Source organism: Apiospora hydei (genome assembly GCF_038363865.1).
Source record: "Apiospora hydei strain CBS 114990 chromosome Unknown utg000003l_segment0_segment0, whole genome shotgun sequence".
In the NCBI taxonomy this organism is placed as follows: Eukaryota; Fungi; Ascomycota; class Sordariomycetes; order Amphisphaeriales; family Apiosporaceae; genus Apiospora; species Apiospora hydei.
The window spans coordinates 1,008,947-1,026,094 of NW_027117362.1; the positions used below are offsets into that span (position 1 = coordinate 1,008,947).

Consider the following 17,148-nt stretch of genomic DNA (forward strand, 5'->3'; position numbering starts at 1 on the left):
GTTGGACGCTGTGTTTGTCTGACCTGCTACAAATGTTTATTTTGTTTAGTAATCCGTATCTTGCATCTTAACGTCTACCGACGGGATAGGACAGCTAATTGATCAGTCCCATTTCTCTTACATCTCTAGGAGACTCGTCAGATGTGGACGCGTGCGAGCCAGGATTGGCACTCGAGGAGCCACATCCGTCATCTCTGACACTTAATATCCCGCACACCTCTGGGCTGTAGTTGCCAGGAGGAACGCAGGTTGGATCGAACACTGCCCCAGCATCCCGCAAAAGACGCAACAGATCCAATGACGGCTTCCCTATGTTCATCGCTTCTTGCAATGGCGTGCCATACTGGCTGCTGTGAGCGTTTACCTCGGCCCCCCACGCGATCAAGAGCTTTGCCATGGACAAGCTATTTCTCTCCCTCTTCACCGCCCTGTGTAGCGGCGTCGTGCCGTCGTCATCGCGCGCGTTCACGTTGGCACCGGCTGACAGCAACAGCGCCGCGAGTGCTTCGTCTCCCTCCCTTGCGTTGGAGACAATGACTGCCAATGGTGACAAACTGCCGCCACGATTTACATCGGCGCCAGCTTTGATTAGTAGCTTGCATACTTCGATATTGGACCTGTACGCAGCGGCCCGTAGCGGTGTTCCATACAGAGGTGAGGTAGTATTAGGATCCGCGCCGTGTTCGAGCATCAGCTTGACAATATCGGTATAGCCGCGGATAACAGCAGCATACAACGCACGCCCATAATAGCCAGCTGTGATCTGGGTGGCAACTCCCTGAGTAACCAGGAGCCTCGCGATATCCAGACGGTCACCATCCAGCCACAGCGCAACCTCCAATGCATTCATGGAGTATTCAGTGGCAAGACTGGCATCTGCACCCGCAGCTAGTAGAAGCTCGCAGATTTCTCTTCGGCCAGCCTTGACGGCGATGCCTAGCGCGGTCCTTCCTTCAGCATCCCGGGCATTGGGGTCAAGGTCGCCTCTTCTCAACCAGACGTGAGTGACGTCGTGGAGACCGAGGTTGATACAATGCGACCAGCAGCATTTGTGTCGTTCGATGTTGATGGGCTGATCCGTCGAGTCATCGAAGCTTCTTGCCCAAGCCCTGTACGAGGGACTGCTATCCATAGGGTGGCCTAGAAACACGAGCAGAAGCTCCAAAGTCTCCGGATAGCACCTTCCTCGGAAGAAAGCGCATTGCTTATCCCAGTGCCGCATTTTATTGACCCATATAGCGTGGGCGCTTGAGTCCCCTTCCAGGTTATGGGTGCAGTGACGTATATACGTTCGTAGGACCAGATCGTTCGCCCATTCCGGGGGCCAGTGATACTCTTCGAAATATTCTCGAACCGACAAATGCACGAACTGACAGGTACGTTTGCTGCTTCTAGACTCGTTGACCACTTGAATGAGGTTCTTGCAGGTTGTGATGATGAAATCGATATTGTATTTTATTTTCGGCGAGAAAGGGGCATCAAATTGTTGACTGACTGCGACCTCCAGCTCCTCTGGTGTAATTTCATCCCAAGAGCAGATTAGCCACTGAAGCGCCCTGTCAAAAACATGTCGCTTTCGCTTATCGATGCTGTTGTATATCTGTGCATACGTCGCCGCCAGCCCCTCTGGCAGCGCGTCGAGGTAATCGGAGACAAGTGCCTCAGATTTCAAATCCAATAAGTCGTTGATGTGTAGGGCCGCCCATTGAAACCTGCAGGAATGAAGAGTCAGACAAGGCTATGTGGAATGTTGGTAGCAGCACTTACATCCTGTTACTCTTCCTCCGAAATATCTCTTGGATCTTGTCCCTAGTTTGACGTGACATCTGTTCTCTGCACCACTTTGTCTGCTCCATCCTTGTCGTCACGTAGGTGTTGATGTCTCCCTGATTATGGCACGCACGGATGCTCAGGTTCTCTCCGCCCCCATACTGCTCTTTGATGTCTTGATCGTCGCGACTGGCTATGAACACTTTTACCAGTTGAGTGCTTCTTTCCAAGGTCCGTTCGATGGTTTCCATGAGTATGCGACGGGTATGTTCGTTGCACTCATCTAGTCCGTCGATGATGAAGGTACTTTGGGCATAGTTACTCGTGAGCTCTGCCAGTAGGTCGCGGCATTCGTCTAGAGTAAGATGATTAGCCGCGAAGCCACGGTTCTTCTTCTCCAAATACTTCGCTTGTGTGCAGGGCATCACTTGGTTGCCAACTCTGGGGCAAGTCAATTGACGAACCAAGCTCTGTAGTACCGAAAGGGGTTCTCGTCTGTCCTCCTGCCCGCGATCGCAAAAGAAGTACGCCACACTCTCTTGAATTGAGGCCGTGTTAATCACGTCCTCGATGACTTTGGATGTCAACCTCGTTTTCCCGGCACCGGCTATGAGTTGGCGTTACTGATGCTCCCTAGATTGGCGTGGATGTAGACATACGTATTCCGTGTAGCCAAAGGGTTGTTGACGTGCTCATGAGTTTCCATTCCTCATATTGGGGGTGAGTTATGAGCCACTCGCAAGTACCAACAAGCCTGGTGGAAAGGATATTCTCCAAGTCTGACTGATACGGAACTGGTGAAATCCATCTCAGCATGTTGTGTCTATCGTCGTCTGTGATTGTGGTCCAAATGGAGGCAACTGTGTCATCGAGACGGGAAAACCGCTCATCCAGCAGACCCAGCAAACTTTGATGAGCTGTCTCAAATGACTTTTGCGTTTCTCTGCTTGCCTCTCGATGGCAGTTATCAGCCGCAATTTCCACTTCTTTTTCCAACTTGGTCACATCTGCAAGCTTGGAGGTGAACCTTTCAGGTGTAGTTATGCTGGCCACTGCCTTTTTAAAGCGTTGTCCTTTCGTAATACTGGTTGATGCCGCAGCTAGGAATGTGAGTACGCATTTGAAAATTGTGATGATGGAGGACTCCAAAGCCTTGGAAGATTCTTGGCCTGGGAAATTTGGATCAAGGTAGAGCTTTTCGTAAATTCGGCAACGCAGGCATATCTTGGCGGCTTTCTCAAGTCCCAGAAGTATTTCTGCGGCATGTTGGTTCACGATAGTTGCTGCCTAGTACGAATCCTCGCTGTCAGCCCAAGATCTGGTCATTCCCCTTAGCTGTGTTTATTCATTAGCTCACCTGTAGTAAGAAGCGAAAGGCGGCCCAAGGTAGTGCCGCATGTCCTGGATCAAAGCTCACGGCAACGTCGCCAACTTCCTTGAACTTTCCAAGCCAAGTCACGATTTTGTCTGTCACCTCGCGCAGATTCCATGTCCGGGTTCCAATCTGTACTCTCCACGACTTCTGGTCTGCTTCATTCCTCCTGTTCTGCGACTCAAGCATAAGATTCGAGAGGACATCCTCGCCGGTACAGTCTGTAGACTGCTCTCCTGTACCGAGTAGCTCCTTCAGTCTTTGACTGTCTTCCTGTTCTTGCTCAGTGCCTTGGGACAGGCTCTCAAATGCTTTGGTCCAGAGCCTGACATAGCCGTCTTGTGGTCCCGCCTGAGAGTGGAGAGGTGCGCGAGGCCCCGGAGCTGTTGAATTTGTTGCGGCCACTTTGATATCCTTCCTGCGCCATAGTCGGAGATTGGGCATGGTGTTTCAGTATTTGCCTACTGAATTGACAAGAAAACATGGTGGCAAAAGTTTACTCTAGAGTGCGGGGGTGGCTGCATACCGAGTGAGGTGCTCACGGGAAATGGAACAGCCTGACTGGGTTAGTGACGTGGTATTCGACTGAGCTGGGGTCAGTCTGCTGCAGATACAGGCAGAGTCTGCCTTGTGAGCGCCCGGTAGCTGTGCTAAGCTGTAGCTAGGCTGTGTTTGGTGAGGCACTGCCGGGATGTTAGTGCTGACTCGGAGGCTGTGAAACACAGCATTACCAGCAGAACTTCGCAGATCCCAAACCCGAGCTCGTGCGGTCCACAATGCAGACACTGTGGCGATTGGCAAGCAGGTTGTCGTATAGGGGTGAAGCTGTAGGCATTCGTTGGATAGGGGGTGGGAATCAACCTATTTAACCTATCTCGGCCTAGAGAGGTAGGTACATCTAGACAGCCGAAACTCTGCTAGCTCGATTGGAAAATGCGAAAACTGGCTTCGAGGGAGCTTTAGAAGATGAAACATGTTGTTAAAGAGGAAATGACAATTGCGGAAAGGCACGTTTTGTTTTGTGGTTTGTTTTATGGATGTACCTCATAAGCACGACACTGCAACAAAGTGTAATCGCCTCAGGCCGGTGTAGTTGAAATAGCGTTGCGCACAGCCAATATTTCCAACGCTCCGGTTGCAAAAGCTTGCAGAACCTCAAACGCTTCAACAGACTGATGAGCAGTGCAGTTCCAATCCCCATCCACAGTGAACATTTGCTATTTATTCACCAATACAGGCTAATATTTTCATCCCAGTGTCGAACCAAAGTGTGAGGGCGCGATGGCAGAGTGGTCTAATGCGATAGACTAGAATTTGAGTCCATAAGTCGGATTCTAGGCATCTATTTCCTTCGGGAGCGCAGGTTCAAATCCTGCTCGCGTCGTTTCAATTTCTTTTAATTTCCTTTTTACCTTTTTACCCTCTCTATCCCATCTGATAGTTTCTGGCCTGTTTGCTCTTATTTGCTTCTTTGCGTTCGAGGCCGAGATTGAGACAGCTGGCCAAGGACTGGAAAATCTTTTCAGTTTGGCTTGAAGTGCGGGGAGTTGTGTGGGGTCGGAGAATGTGGGGTTTGGGCCTCAAGGTGAAGTCTTTCCAGACAATCCATCAGCAACACTCGCTATTTTCTGGCAGCTGTGGCGATTTTGTAGGACGGCAACAGATCAATTATGAAGTTAAAAAATATGTCTCCATAACCGATTGCATCAAGGGCGATCATTGCCATGCTCATCGGCACAAGCCGAAGTGTGGCCGCCTACAATGGGTGTACGAACGAGATGGTCCGGATATCCGTTGCTTTCTAATTGACTGAAAACCTACCTCCTGTCCATCACTACTTGTTAATTTGTCGCTGCGCAAGATACTCACACCATACTCTACCGAGATCGGCAGGCATGATTGGTGCGAACATATTCCCCAGCCAGCCTTTGTTCCGATGCGACGTAACGCCAATCTCGTCCAAGAGCCCATCGACGTACGGAACACTGTCAAATGCAGCGAAGTCTCCCAGCTCGCCATTCGAAAGATAGCGCCGCTTGTTCCAAGCAATCATGCGTGCGACGTCAGCTTCCCTCTCGGCCAGAGGCGGGAGTCGGAACGCTTTGTCCCAGTAGGCCACGGCCGCGAACAGTTTGGCCCCGGCGACGATGTGGTTCATGAAGAGGATGGAATCGTCATGCAGGGGCGCCATGGTGTGGTATAGCCGATACGGCGTTCGAGTTTCGTACCGGTGATAGTGTTTTGGCGGATGTCTGAGCATGACGAAGCGCCGGAGGATCTCCTCGTCTGCCTCGCTGACGAGCTTATACCACTTCGCAGTCTCCTCCGGCTTCTCCATGGCCTTGGGAAATGGCAGCCCCAGTTCCATGCGCACACGTTCGTCAAACATCTCGAGTCCGTCCTTCCATCCAGTTCCAAGCAGGACTGCATCGCATGGGAAGTGCGTGCCATCGTCATCGTCGAGATACAGTTCTCTTCCGCCCAGAAGCTTGACGCTTCCTCGATGGACGTAGACCTTTTCCGCAACGAGGGGCCAGAAATCGGCGAAGTGACAGCCACCAGCGGTTCCGTTCTGCCAGATGATACTTGGGGGACGTCAGTGTCTCCGACCTGGACATGGTAGTCACCGCGCAACGAAACTTACTCGTTGTCGTACTCCAGCTTTTCGAATCCTTTATCGCTCTTCCTCTCTCGATAACCCGCGTACTTGCGAACTGTCCCATCCAAAGCGGCAAATATCTTGCCCACGAGCTTCGCGCCTAAGTGCGTGCTATGGAGAAGCCACGTCCACCACGATCGATTGGGGATCAAGTAGCTTGGCTGCAGCGAGGCCATGATCCTCGTTTGCGACGCTTCCACTCCGTTTCGGTACGGCGTGGGCAAGTCGATGGGCGCGAAAGCTGATGTTCCGAGGGAGCCGCTCCCGGTCTTGCGGATGATCCATGAGACCTTTTTGCCCGCTATGGCGGCCTCGTATACCATGTCGGCGGCCGACTTGCCTCCGCCAATGACGGCTATATGCTCAACGGACGGATTTTGGATGAGGTCCGACTGTCCGAAGTCCATGGAGTGGATGATCCTCCCATGGAAATGCTCCTGGCCAGCAAAATTGGGAACATTGGGAACCGAGGACTGGCCGTTCGCCATCATGAGCTTTGAGGAACTCAGTGATCGCTGGGACCGGGTGTTCCCGTCAAGGCATGTAATTTCCCATTGGCCATTGACCTTCCTGATGGACTGGACCTGAGTATTGAAGAGTATCCTATCTCGCAGCGTCTTCTCAGGGTGGCTCATTTTGTTGACATAATCTTCAAGATACTTGGTTGTATACTTGGCACGGAACAAGTCGTTCATGCAGTCCTCGGTCGGTGGCCGTTCCATAGGCATATCGGAGAACTCGGCGATGTCATGTGTCCATTGCGACCAGAAGCTGGGGTAGATCCGACCTGGAGGGCTTTACATCAGCAGCTTGGAAGATGGGGCATCAACGGAAAGATAGGCTCCAGCAAGATGTCGTACGTTCACTCCATACTCCTCCCACGCAGTAGTCGCGCTCCAGAATTGCGAGCCGTGTATCTGGATGGGCTTGGAGCAGACGCTGCGCCGCAATGATTCCCGTGAGACCTGGAAAAAGTGAAGGAGCTACTTAGTTTTCTGTCATGCAGATTAGGAAAAGGGGACGGACCTGCGCCTACAATTATGCAGTCGAATATGGCTGAATCGTCTGCGAGCGAGATGTCGGCGAATTGCGAGTTAGGACACAACTTGGGATAGAGGGCGACGGTTGTCAAGCTTTGGGTTGAAGGGATGGTGAAAAATAGCATGGGTCGAAGTCAATGCCAACCAACATCGACTTTCACAGGTTATTCTAGGTAGTGTCCATGCCTGTTAGTTGACTCGGCTATTTTACAGGGGTAGGTGAGATATTTCTGTTGGTTCGCTTGCTCTGTTGGTTGGTGATTTGGTTGCATCGGGTACAGGGGGCGCGCGGAGATCTTTGCACTGACTGATCATACGCGATAGCTGTCACAAGTTGAGAACATCAGAACATATTCGCAAATTCCCCTTATTCACCTTTTTACTCTCAACCATTAGCCAAGGTATTGCGTATTTCTAACTATCATGTCCACGAATGTAGTCGTGGAGGATGGGAATGGCGATACCGGCCCGCTCGAAGCTATCGAGGACTATGAATATCCGGGTGGTCTGCGCCTTACCGCCATCGTCGTCGCTCTTGTTCTCAGCATCTTTCTCGCATCCCTGGATACTGTGCGTGCTGAACGTCCCAATATACTCAACTTGTGATCGCATGCTAATCGAGAGATTGCCTTTCAGACCATCATCACCACCGCCATCCCCTCTATCACCAAGGACTTTCACAGCCTCGAGGATGTGGGTTGGTACGGCTCGGCCATGTTCTTCCCCATGGCCGCCACGCAGTCCGTCTGGGGGAAAGCGTACAAGTATTTCCCCGTCAAGCTCGTTTTCCTCCACGGAATCTTGATCTTCGAGGCGGGCAGCTTGATTTGCGGTAAGCGCTCCCGGGGCCAACACCCCCATCCATCATCCATCGTGTTACGCAGCGCTAAGTAAGGGATGGGAGCGCAGCACTAGCGCCAAACAGCAGTGCCTTCATTGCTGGGCGCGCCGTCACGGGTGCTGGCTGCGCCAGCGTCTTTGCAGGATGCTTCATCATCATCTCTCTGTCCTCCAGGCCGAGAATAAGACCAATCATGACGAGTTCCCTATCCGCCACTTTTGCCGTCGCCTCGGTGGTAGGACCGTTGATTGGAGGCGCGTTTACGCAGAATGTCACTTGGCGCTGGTGGTAGGAGTGAAACCCCGTTATCCCGTCGCGGCCCGTTTGGTATAGGCAAGCAAAGCTGATCTCCCCCAGCTTCTACATCAACCTACCTTGCGGTGGTGTCGCTGCCATAGCCACACTGCTTGCATTTCGGGCTCCCAAGGCTGCAGCGCCGGCCAAGGCGACGAGAAAGGAAAAGTTGCTGCAGATGGACATTCCTGGCGCCGTTCTCATTTGCGCAGCCATTGTCTGCTTTACCCTTGCTTTGCGATGGGGTGGCGTAGAGAAAGCATGGGACGACGCTGAGGTCGTGGGCACATTGGTTGCCACCCCGGTATTCCTGGTTCTGTTTGGTCTTGAACAGCGCTTACAGGGAGAGAGGGCACTTATCATGCCGGGTTTCTGGAGGAATCGGGTCTTGCTTGTGGACACTATTTTCGAGTTCTTGTGAGCCATCCTAACTGCTGCTCAGAGCAAGACTATGCATGTACTGATTCAACTCCACACTTTAGCATTGCAGGCTGCTTCAACCTCGCTCTCTTCTGGCTTCCCATATATTTCCAGGCAGTACGAGGTGTCTCGATTGTCTCGTCGGGGATCTGGCTCATTCCGGTGATTCTGAGCCTGACCGTCACCCAAATCGTCATCGGTGGCCTCATCACTGCCACCGGCATCCACAACCCATTTCTGATCTTGGGGCCTGCGATGGCGGCTGCTGGGTCGGGCCTGTTTATGCTCTTAGACAAGCAATCCAGTGCGAGTCGATGGATCGGATTCCAAATTGTACTCGGAATCGGAGTGGGCCTATGTCTCACCATCCCGCTCATGCTATCACAGGTTGCGGTGAAGACGAAAGATATTTCGACTGCCACCTCCATCGTCATCTGTAATTATTTCCTTCATCCTCCGGGCTTTACGCAATTTATGCTGATACTTTTTACAGTCTCGCAATCTATGGGAAGTGCATTCTTGCTCCCTACAGCGCAGGCAGTCTTCCAGAACCACCTCCTCAGGGCGCTTCGCCGCTTTGCCCCTGACACCGACCCGTCTCTGGTTCTGTCAGCAGGTGCTAGTAAGGAAGCAATAATGAGTCTTCCTTCAGGCAGCTGGGGAGGTATCATACAGAGTTACACGAGCGCGTTGCGGTTTGCATTTGTAATTGGAGTCCCCTTTGCCGGTGTAGCATTTCTTGTTAGTTTCTTCATGCCTTGGTTCCGGTACCAGGATGCATCGAAAGCATCTGCGGCAGGTACCAGGGCATTGGGCAGCCCGGAGAAAGGAACTAAAGTAAAGACCGAGGATGGAAAGGGGTAAAGATAGCAGGGGAACAGAGAAAGTTCTGGTCAAAATTGCGACGTTTGATAACTATTGAGGTCTCACACGTCGCGTACCCTATTGGCCCCCAAATTTGACTAAACACGATGGCATTAGGGGCGTCGACAAGAACGAATCAGGGCTTTTCACCTGCGCCTAGACCACGCATGTTTGTGGTTGACAGAAACGACTGGTTACACAGAGTTCGACAATCATATTCCTGATGATGGATCACGGTGGCGTTTTCAGCATTGGAAGTTTGCTGGTTGGCGCTTCGTGTGCAATGTGATAAGAAGTCACGTTGATTAGCCACCATGCATGTCGTCGAGCTGTGTGACGCCCTGGCTGGAATTGGTTGGTGAATATTGTCGCGCTAGATCACGACAGTCACTTGTGAATTACTGAACCTTCTGATTACAACTAGGAAACAAAGATTGTCATTGATAATGGAACTTCAATGGCAGTGTCAGATCCTGCCTGATGGGACTACTAATGTAGTTGTCCAAGTCAGAAGCATGAGGCCAACATCCGAACTCCTGTAGGTAGGTGCTCGCATTCTGGGTATCAGTGTGATCATGTAATTAGCTGCCAGATGGCCCGGGCTATGCGGCAGGTATGTGACTTCGAACGTGTTTGGGACTGCATGTGGCGAATGGCTTGAATTGGAAGGCAGCTGGGCTGGTGACAACGAATGGGGCCATCAAGATAAGACGTTCCTTCCCTACCTGAATGCAGATACGAGCGTGGGTGCGGGGAGGATCATCCAGTCTGGCACACGTTTGATGATTGAATAGAAGGCACATGACTAACATTGAAGTTGCCATTAAAGAAATGGTGCATCAATACTTCATTTGGAAGTGACAACTCGCACAAAATCAATGGCACATCTTCAATCGACGAGGTAGGTACATGTGGCTACCACCCGACCTGACTTTTCCTCGGCATCAGTAGGTGCTCGCCCAACTTCCGGCACCACACTTTATTTTCCAACCTCCAGGAATATCTTCCTAGTCTTCTCAGCACTCCAGAACTTCGTGAAAACCAACATAACCAAGACCAGACACAACCGGCAAGATGGAGTCGTTCATCCTGTCCATCTTGCGACTTGCCGGGCTCTATATGCTCTATCGCCTGGGCATCGCTCTGTACAACATCTCATCATTCCATCCTCTGTACAAGTTCCCAGGCCCCAGACTCGCCTCTATGTCCTATGGATACGAGGCATACTACGACCTCTGGCTCGGTGGAAGATACACCCTCCGCATCAAGGCAATGCATGACGAATATGGTGAGCTCCCTCCAAACCACAAGACACACTGGATTCCGTGCTGACAGGCCATACGAGGCCCCATCGTGAGAATCAACCCAGATGAACTTCACTGCGCTGATCCGGACATGCTTGACGAGATCTATACCGGAGGAAACCGACCTCGGGACAAGTGGGAACACTACACCGCCTTCATGATAGGAGGTCTCGGGCTCTCAAGCTTTTCGACCATCTCCCACGATATGCACCGTCTGCGCAGGGGCGCCATTGCTCGTTACTTCTCCCGGGCCCAGATGCTCAAGTTGGAGAGCGAGATACGCGATTTCACCGTACGTACTGTGGACAAGATGCACCGGTGTGCCGCCAATGGCGAGTTCGACATCAAAGAGGTCTTCAACTGCCACACTGCCGACATCATTTCCCAATACTGTTTCGGGGAGCCCATGGGCTTCACCGACCAGGCGGGATTCGAGCCTAACTTTGGAACCTGGGTCAAGTATGCGCATATCCTCATTGATCTTTCCCTGGTCGTCAGAAGCTAATCGGTGTGCCCACAGATCGTTCCTGAAAACCACTTACCTGACCAGGTTCATGGCCAGATTTGTGCCTGGCGTCAATGCTCTCGCCAACGTGGCTCCCCGCTTTGCCAATTTCATGGGTGAAGACGTCCGCAACGTATTCGACCAGCAAGAGGTACAAATTCCACGTCACATCAAGCGTGCAATTTCCAACAAAGAAGACGGAAGAGTCTTCACGGAACTGCTGAATTCGGCCATTCTCCCCGAGTCGGACAAGTATATGAGACGAGTTGCAAGTGAAGGGTTCCTCTTGCTTGTGGCCGGCACAGAGACGACTGCGTCCACCCTGTCGTACATCGTCTATCATCTGCTTGCTAATCCCACTATGATGAAGCGCCTGCAGGCAGCCTTGGAAGGCGTAGGTGAGTTGTTTACAGCAGGCATTGGACTCACTCTTTGGAGCAAATAGCTAACCACCAACCAGACCTCATCAACCCCAAGTGGACCGATCTAGAGAGAGTTCCATATCTGTGGGCTGTCCTCCACGAAGGTCTGCGTCTCACCCCGGGCACTGCTCACAGATCAGCCAGAAAGGCACCAGACGAGGAGCTGGTCTACGACAAGGAGGCCTTCTACTACACCATCCCTAAGGGAACACCGATCGGCATGACAAGCACGATACAGAATCGAAACACGGCTCTCTTTCCGGATCCGGACGAGTTCATTCCCGACCGCTGGCTTTTCTCTACTGGCCAACGGAACTACGCTCTCGAGAAGAAGTTGCTGTCCTTCGGCCGCGGAAGTCGAGTTTGCCTTGGAATGGAACTCGCATATTGTGAGATGTATCTGATGATTGCCGAGCTGGTGCTTCGCGTGCTACCTCGGGCAAGGCTTGTCAATACAACTGCCGATGATGTGGAATATGATCATGACACCAACGTGCCCACACCCAAGAATGGCTTGATGGCCGTTCGTATGGTCATTGAGTAGGAGCACTCAGGAAGCAGTGGCGGGGTCTAAAGGGAACTGACCATCACAACCGAAAGCATCGCCAAGTTGCGCTCATTATGTATTCATTACGCGATTCATTTATTAGTCTCACGAGAAACAACATAGAAGTATCGGCGCCTCAGACGTTCTGAAAGTCCCGTGAAATACATCTATTGTCGCCATCACCGCCAAGTATTTCATTGCCCCTATAATAATTGCGGACCTGATGGCTTCACACTCTAGCTAATTACTACCAGGAAACCTATGTTCTGTAGTTATTTTACATCTGGTCTTCCATCGTATTGCAAGCGTCTAATCTTCGGGTGTCCTTAGAATGCCTAGATCAGGCTTTCTTGATCCTATCACATCTTATAACCCGTCGCAATGCTGCTGAGATAGGTTACATTGCAGCAAAAGGATGGTGCAGTTGGTGGTATGTGCCAAATACATGTAAGAGAAAAGTAAGGGGTTCGGGTGGCGTGCTACAATGAGCCCCGATGACCTTTGAACTGAGTAGGCGAGCGAATTAGGCGATGTTTGGACATTGCACAATCAGACCGTACCGGAAAATATGAGGAACATGCCAACATCGTTTCTGGAGAGGGCCACATGCGAGGGAACTGCTTCTCCTACATATATACAGGGAGAATCAGTCCTGTGAGCGCTGTGTAACACCGAATTCTAAATGCTTGGGTTGGCACGGAAGGGATGACCATCCACAGGATGAGGACCTGCTACCTGCTTCTGATAGCTACATATCTAACTGAGCGTAGTGGGCTGGTCTTTTGTCTTCGGCAAAGCAAGTCAGGGCAAACAAATGGCCGAAGACGGGGCTCCACGGCGGCCTGGACCGGGGCAGACACCGGATTCGAAAGGAGAGTCGATATCTATTCTTTACGCATCCGAAAACGCACAATATATATACCATTGCATTCTTGCGCAAGCGATGAGACATCCGAGGGACTATGTGGCCTCATACAAGAAAGCAGACAAGTGCACCAAGGCGAAGCACCAGTCCGGCTGAGAGGAATAAGATATCTTGGCGAATCAGATGGTGGGCAATGCTATGGGGCTGAGTAAGAGTGTCTCACCCGCGCCTTCTGTGCATCGTAATGTTTCACTGACACAGGTTTCAGCGACTCCTCCCCTGCGGCCGCTCCATATAGCCTACGTTCATATATAAGCTGAACTGGGTAACGCGACATCGAAAAGTCGGCCCCTCTCGGCAATGGATTTTGTCTTGGGCACCGAAGCAACCCCTCTTCATTCCGTTTTGGGACACCACATTATGCACCATTTATGCAGTAAGCAATACTTGGCGGTTGCAGCGTGGCACTGCATAATCTGGGCAAATCATCAATATAGTTTATCATACCTGATTGCTGGCCTTGTATATGAATAAGTTAGACAGTCCCTCTTCGTCATGACGATTTCCAGGTGGTAGGGTAAGACTTGATACGTAGTAACCAATAGGGGCTGGCTGACTACATTTGCTACCATCCAAAATGATGACCATCTTCGTTGTCGGGTCGCACTTCTCTCGTCGTACACAAGTAAGCTGCACTTACATCCCCTCTGCTGACACGTGATAGCGACTCGGAGGCTGGGCTGCATTATGGGCGAATGGGGTGGTAAGGTTAAATCGTCGTGTTTTGGAGGGCGTATGGTAAGCGTTCACCGATCATGCAGTTTAAAAGCCCCATGCATATGCATGTCAGTATATTGGCCCCCAGCTGCAATCGGGATCAGCAGGACAGGTTTTGTGCTCCGCTCCCATCGGTACTCGGCTGACAAGGTGTACAGGCCCCCTATAATATCCTCGATTCCATGGTTCATGCTCAGGCAAGGGTTAAATTCCCAGTCTTCTCTTTTCGCGAACCTTGACACCCCTCATGAACGGGTCGTATTAAAACCGCCAGGAGTCGGCCTTTGCGAAAACGGTGGATATCATAGCTGGACATTATGAGCCACACACTTGACCAGGCTCTCAATGACTGGGCCAGCATCAAGAAGCCGGCGTTCAGAGTACGACCACACTTAATTCTTCACTCAATGTTAGGATTCATATGTGGAGGGGAAAAGGGGAAGCGATTGCTGTTGATGGGCGTCATAACTAATACACAGTCCGGCCCCAGGCCGTAGTGGGAGCCTCTTTCGGCCTTTCAATACTTTCGGTCTTTGCCCGAGTCTGGATCCGATTCCGGACGCGCCGGAAGCTCTCCGCCGACGACTACTTCCTGTTCTTCGCGGCGGCGTGCCTGATCGTTTCGACGGTGCTGCTCTATCGCTTGTGCGATCAGCTGTACCTCGCCACGGCTGTCCAAAAAGACAAGACGATAGTGCTGGAGCTCAATCTCGCTGAGCTCAATGATCTGATACAGAATGGAATGAAGGATTACTCCACGTTCCTTGTCCTCGCCTGGACCACTACCTTCTTCGTCAAGTTCTCGTTCCTGGCCTTCTTCCGAGAGCTTGTCCATCGCGTGGCTAGCATACAGTACTATTACTGGTCTGTGGTGGGCTTGACTGTGGTCTCGTGGATGTTCCTGGTTGCGGAGCCGTTCATCCTTTGCCCCTATTTCGGGGCGGCGTCGTGTAAGTCACTTGACTCTCGATCATGTAACGCGTGATGCTAACGGAGATGCAGATGCGTGCTTCGATCCCTCTAGGAACCTGCTCTATGTATCCATGACGGGACTGGTTACAGGTCTGGATGCGCTCTCGGATATTCTCAGTAAGTATCGACCGAAATGCTTCTTACAAACCCAGCTGCTGATGCATTACCTGGTACCAGTCGCGAGCATCGCGATAATCGTGCTCCACCGCGCCAAGATCCGAACCAAGCAGAAAGTCAGTCTCGGCGTGTTCCTGTGCCTCAACCTCTTCATGGTCGCCCTGGCCATCACGCGCGCCAGCAAGATCAACGGCGCGGCCGGCGTCGACGTGCCGTGGGAGTTCTTCTGGCAGTTCATGGAGGCGTCGGTCGCGGTCCTCATGGGCTCCCTCACCGTCTTCCGCACGCTGCTCAGCTCCAAGTCGGGGTCGTCCGACGACCAGCGCCACCGCCCGGGTGTAGCTGTCGCGCCGGGGGACCGTCCGTGGCCGCGCGCGCGTCCGGCGTATTACGTGTTCAGCAGCGCGGGCAGGCGGAAGCGACGGGCCGCTGACGCCACCGACGCGGATTTGGAGGCGACGCGGAATAACGGCGGGTTTTTGCCTGAAGTGCCCGGCGCGACGATGACGGGGCTGCGGACGTTTATCCGCCGCAATAACCGGACTGGGGACAGTACGGGGAATGCGAGCGCAGCGCAGTGGACGGGGGTCTCGTCGCAGCAGGAGACGGTGGTGGATCCGGATGAGGGTCAGCAGTTGATGACGCATGGGTTGTTGAAGAGTAATGCATCACATGGGAGCGGGGCGAGGAGCTATTCGCAAGGGCAACGAGGGGAGGGATCGCCGTACGCCTCGATTGAGAGAGGGTAGTCAATATGGTATGGGAATGGAATCGAGCGAATGTCTAATCTCTACGGTATGCATCATGAGAATTGTAGTGAAAACGGCGCGTACTGGGATCTCGATTGTTGTCCATACACACATACCTGCTGATATCAAGTTCTAAAAAAAGTATGTGAACAGTGCATATGGAATCACATCAAAGATAGAAAAAAAAATGATGATGCGACGCGAGCAGGATTTGAACCTGCGCTCCCGAAGGAAATAGATACCTAGAATCGATGATTCAATTCTAGTCTATCGCATTAGACCACTCTGCCATCGCGCCTTTCTCAAACTCTGTTCGTTTCCTCGATGACAAATTCGCTCTTGTGGGTAACTATATAGCATATGCTGCAAATTTTGACGGGCGGCTGTGATACAGATGGGTAAGTTGCAATCACGGAGATCACTCCGGAGGGCGTCAGGTTGTGTGGGTGGAGTAGCCCGCTCCGGTGGATCGGGTAGCTAGACTATCTGGCTGAGTCGCGTTGTAGCTCGCCCCAGTAGCTTGCCAATGGGCCGGGGGCGGGTGGTGAGGATGTTTGGTTGATCTAGCTTAAGGGGATTGGAAACCCATCATGGGACATCGAACGACGACAGGGAACGGAACTGGAGATACATACGGTGGCATCCAATGGCCCCAAAAACGAGAGTATCCTCAAGTCAGGTTTAAGGTTGCCCGTCTCATCTATAATGTGGCCGCCGGAGGCTCTGTAGCTCTACGTTTTCCTTGTCCTAATTCATACATAATCCACTCGTAGGTTGCCCACTGCACTGCATTGACAAAGAACGCCCTTACACTGCAAATCGTCAAGCCCCTGAAGAAGACCCGCATCCCGCCTTCTCTATATGCCTCTCTCGCGACTTCCATCGCCCCGAGCCGCCGTTGAGGCTTGGTAGGGTCATCAAGTAGGGGCCTCGTCGTGGAATCCAGTGTCTGAGCCTGGACCCGCGTCTTGATGACGTCCAGCGGGAAGATGCTCGCCCAGGTCATCACGCCGGCGAGGCCACCGCAGAGTAACACCTTCGCGGCCTCCTGGGAGAGCGAGGACTTGTCCTCCTTCGCCGTGGCCATCCATTGCGTGCTCAACTCGTACGACCAGAAGTAGAAACCGTAGCCAATGCTGTCCCGGAGTGCCGTTACCGCGCCGCCGAAATAAAGTCCCCGAACCCCCTCGTTCTTCAGGATGTGCCGCGTGATGGCCCAGCTTGATGTGGGCGCCGACGCGAGCTGCGCGCGGCACTTAATGAGCTCGGTCGGCGTGCTCACGGCCCAGGTCGCGAGGCCGCCGATCGCGCCGGCGAGCCAGGTAGTCCAAAGGTTTGGTTGGAGGTTCAGGCTCTTGTTCAGGGCCGCCTCGCTCCGGTTGTACGAGACGAAGAGCAGGGCGTTGAGGGCGCCATAGCCCAGGATGGGCGCCGCGGTGCCGGTGATGAGCGAGGAGGTGCTCTCGAATTGGCGGACGAAGGAGGCGGCGGTTGCCTGTCCGGTCGGGATGGACTCCTTGGCCTGCAGGCGGACTTTGATCACGTCCAGGGGATTGCCGATGATGATGCCGATGGCGCCGCTGATGTAGCCGGCCCAGAAGTCTGCCGACATGTTGTTGGCATTAACGGA

At 52.5% G+C, this 17,148-nt stretch overlaps 7 protein-coding genes across 7 annotated transcripts; 3 read left to right on the top strand and 4 right to left on the bottom strand.

The window, feature by feature from the left end:
• Positions 1–94: 94 nt before the first annotated feature.
• Positions 95–3,586, bottom strand: PG997_002131 (uncharacterized protein; the record flags this gene model as incomplete). The annotated part of the gene is made up of 4 exons (XM_066806446.1): positions 95–1,712; positions 1,768–2,377; positions 2,430–3,057; positions 3,128–3,586. The coding sequence occupies 4 exons, from the start codon at positions 3,584–3,586 to the stop codon at positions 95–97; spliced, it is 3,315 nt and encodes a 1,104-aa protein (XP_066673742.1).
• A 1,390-nt stretch (positions 3,587–4,976) lies between these two features.
• Positions 4,977–6,933, bottom strand: PG997_002132 (uncharacterized protein; the record flags this gene model as incomplete). Its single annotated transcript, XM_066806447.1, has 4 exons — positions 4,977–5,727; positions 5,787–6,588; positions 6,662–6,766; positions 6,828–6,933. 4 exons carry the CDS (start codon positions 6,931–6,933, stop codon positions 4,977–4,979), a joined length of 1,764 nt encoding a protein of 587 aa, XP_066673743.1.
• A 331-nt stretch (positions 6,934–7,264) lies between these two features.
• Positions 7,265–9,260, top strand: PG997_002133 (Efflux pump; the record flags this gene model as incomplete). Its single annotated transcript, XM_066806448.1, has 6 exons — positions 7,265–7,411; positions 7,663–7,673; positions 7,767–7,970; positions 8,040–8,393; positions 8,459–8,832; positions 8,890–9,260. 6 exons carry the CDS (start codon positions 7,265–7,267, stop codon positions 9,258–9,260), a joined length of 1,461 nt encoding a protein of 486 aa, XP_066673744.1.
• A 1,074-nt stretch (positions 9,261–10,334) lies between these two features.
• PG997_002134 (uncharacterized protein) lies at positions 10,335–12,035 on the top strand (the record flags this gene model as incomplete). The annotated part of the gene is made up of 4 exons (XM_066806449.1): positions 10,335–10,548; positions 10,606–11,023; positions 11,085–11,467; positions 11,530–12,035. The coding sequence occupies 4 exons, from the start codon at positions 10,335–10,337 to the stop codon at positions 12,033–12,035; spliced, it is 1,521 nt and encodes a 506-aa protein (XP_066673745.1).
• Positions 12,036–14,197: 2,162 nt separating this feature from the next.
• Positions 14,198–14,515, bottom strand: PG997_002135 (uncharacterized protein; the record flags this gene model as incomplete). Its single annotated transcript, XM_066806450.1, has 1 exon — positions 14,198–14,515. One exon carries the CDS (start codon positions 14,513–14,515, stop codon positions 14,198–14,200), a length of 318 nt encoding a protein of 105 aa, XP_066673746.1.
• Positions 14,516–14,723: 208 nt separating this feature from the next.
• Positions 14,724–15,518, top strand: PG997_002136 (uncharacterized protein; the record flags this gene model as incomplete). Its single annotated transcript, XM_066806451.1, has 1 exon — positions 14,724–15,518. One exon carries the CDS (start codon positions 14,724–14,726, stop codon positions 15,516–15,518), a length of 795 nt encoding a protein of 264 aa, XP_066673747.1.
• Positions 15,519–16,218: 700 nt separating this feature from the next.
• Positions 16,219–17,130, bottom strand: PG997_002137 (uncharacterized protein; the record flags this gene model as incomplete). Its single annotated transcript, XM_066806452.1, has 1 exon — positions 16,219–17,130. The coding sequence occupies one exon, from the start codon at positions 17,128–17,130 to the stop codon at positions 16,219–16,221; it is 912 nt and encodes a 303-aa protein (XP_066673748.1).
• Positions 17,131–17,148: the final 18 nt, after the last annotated feature.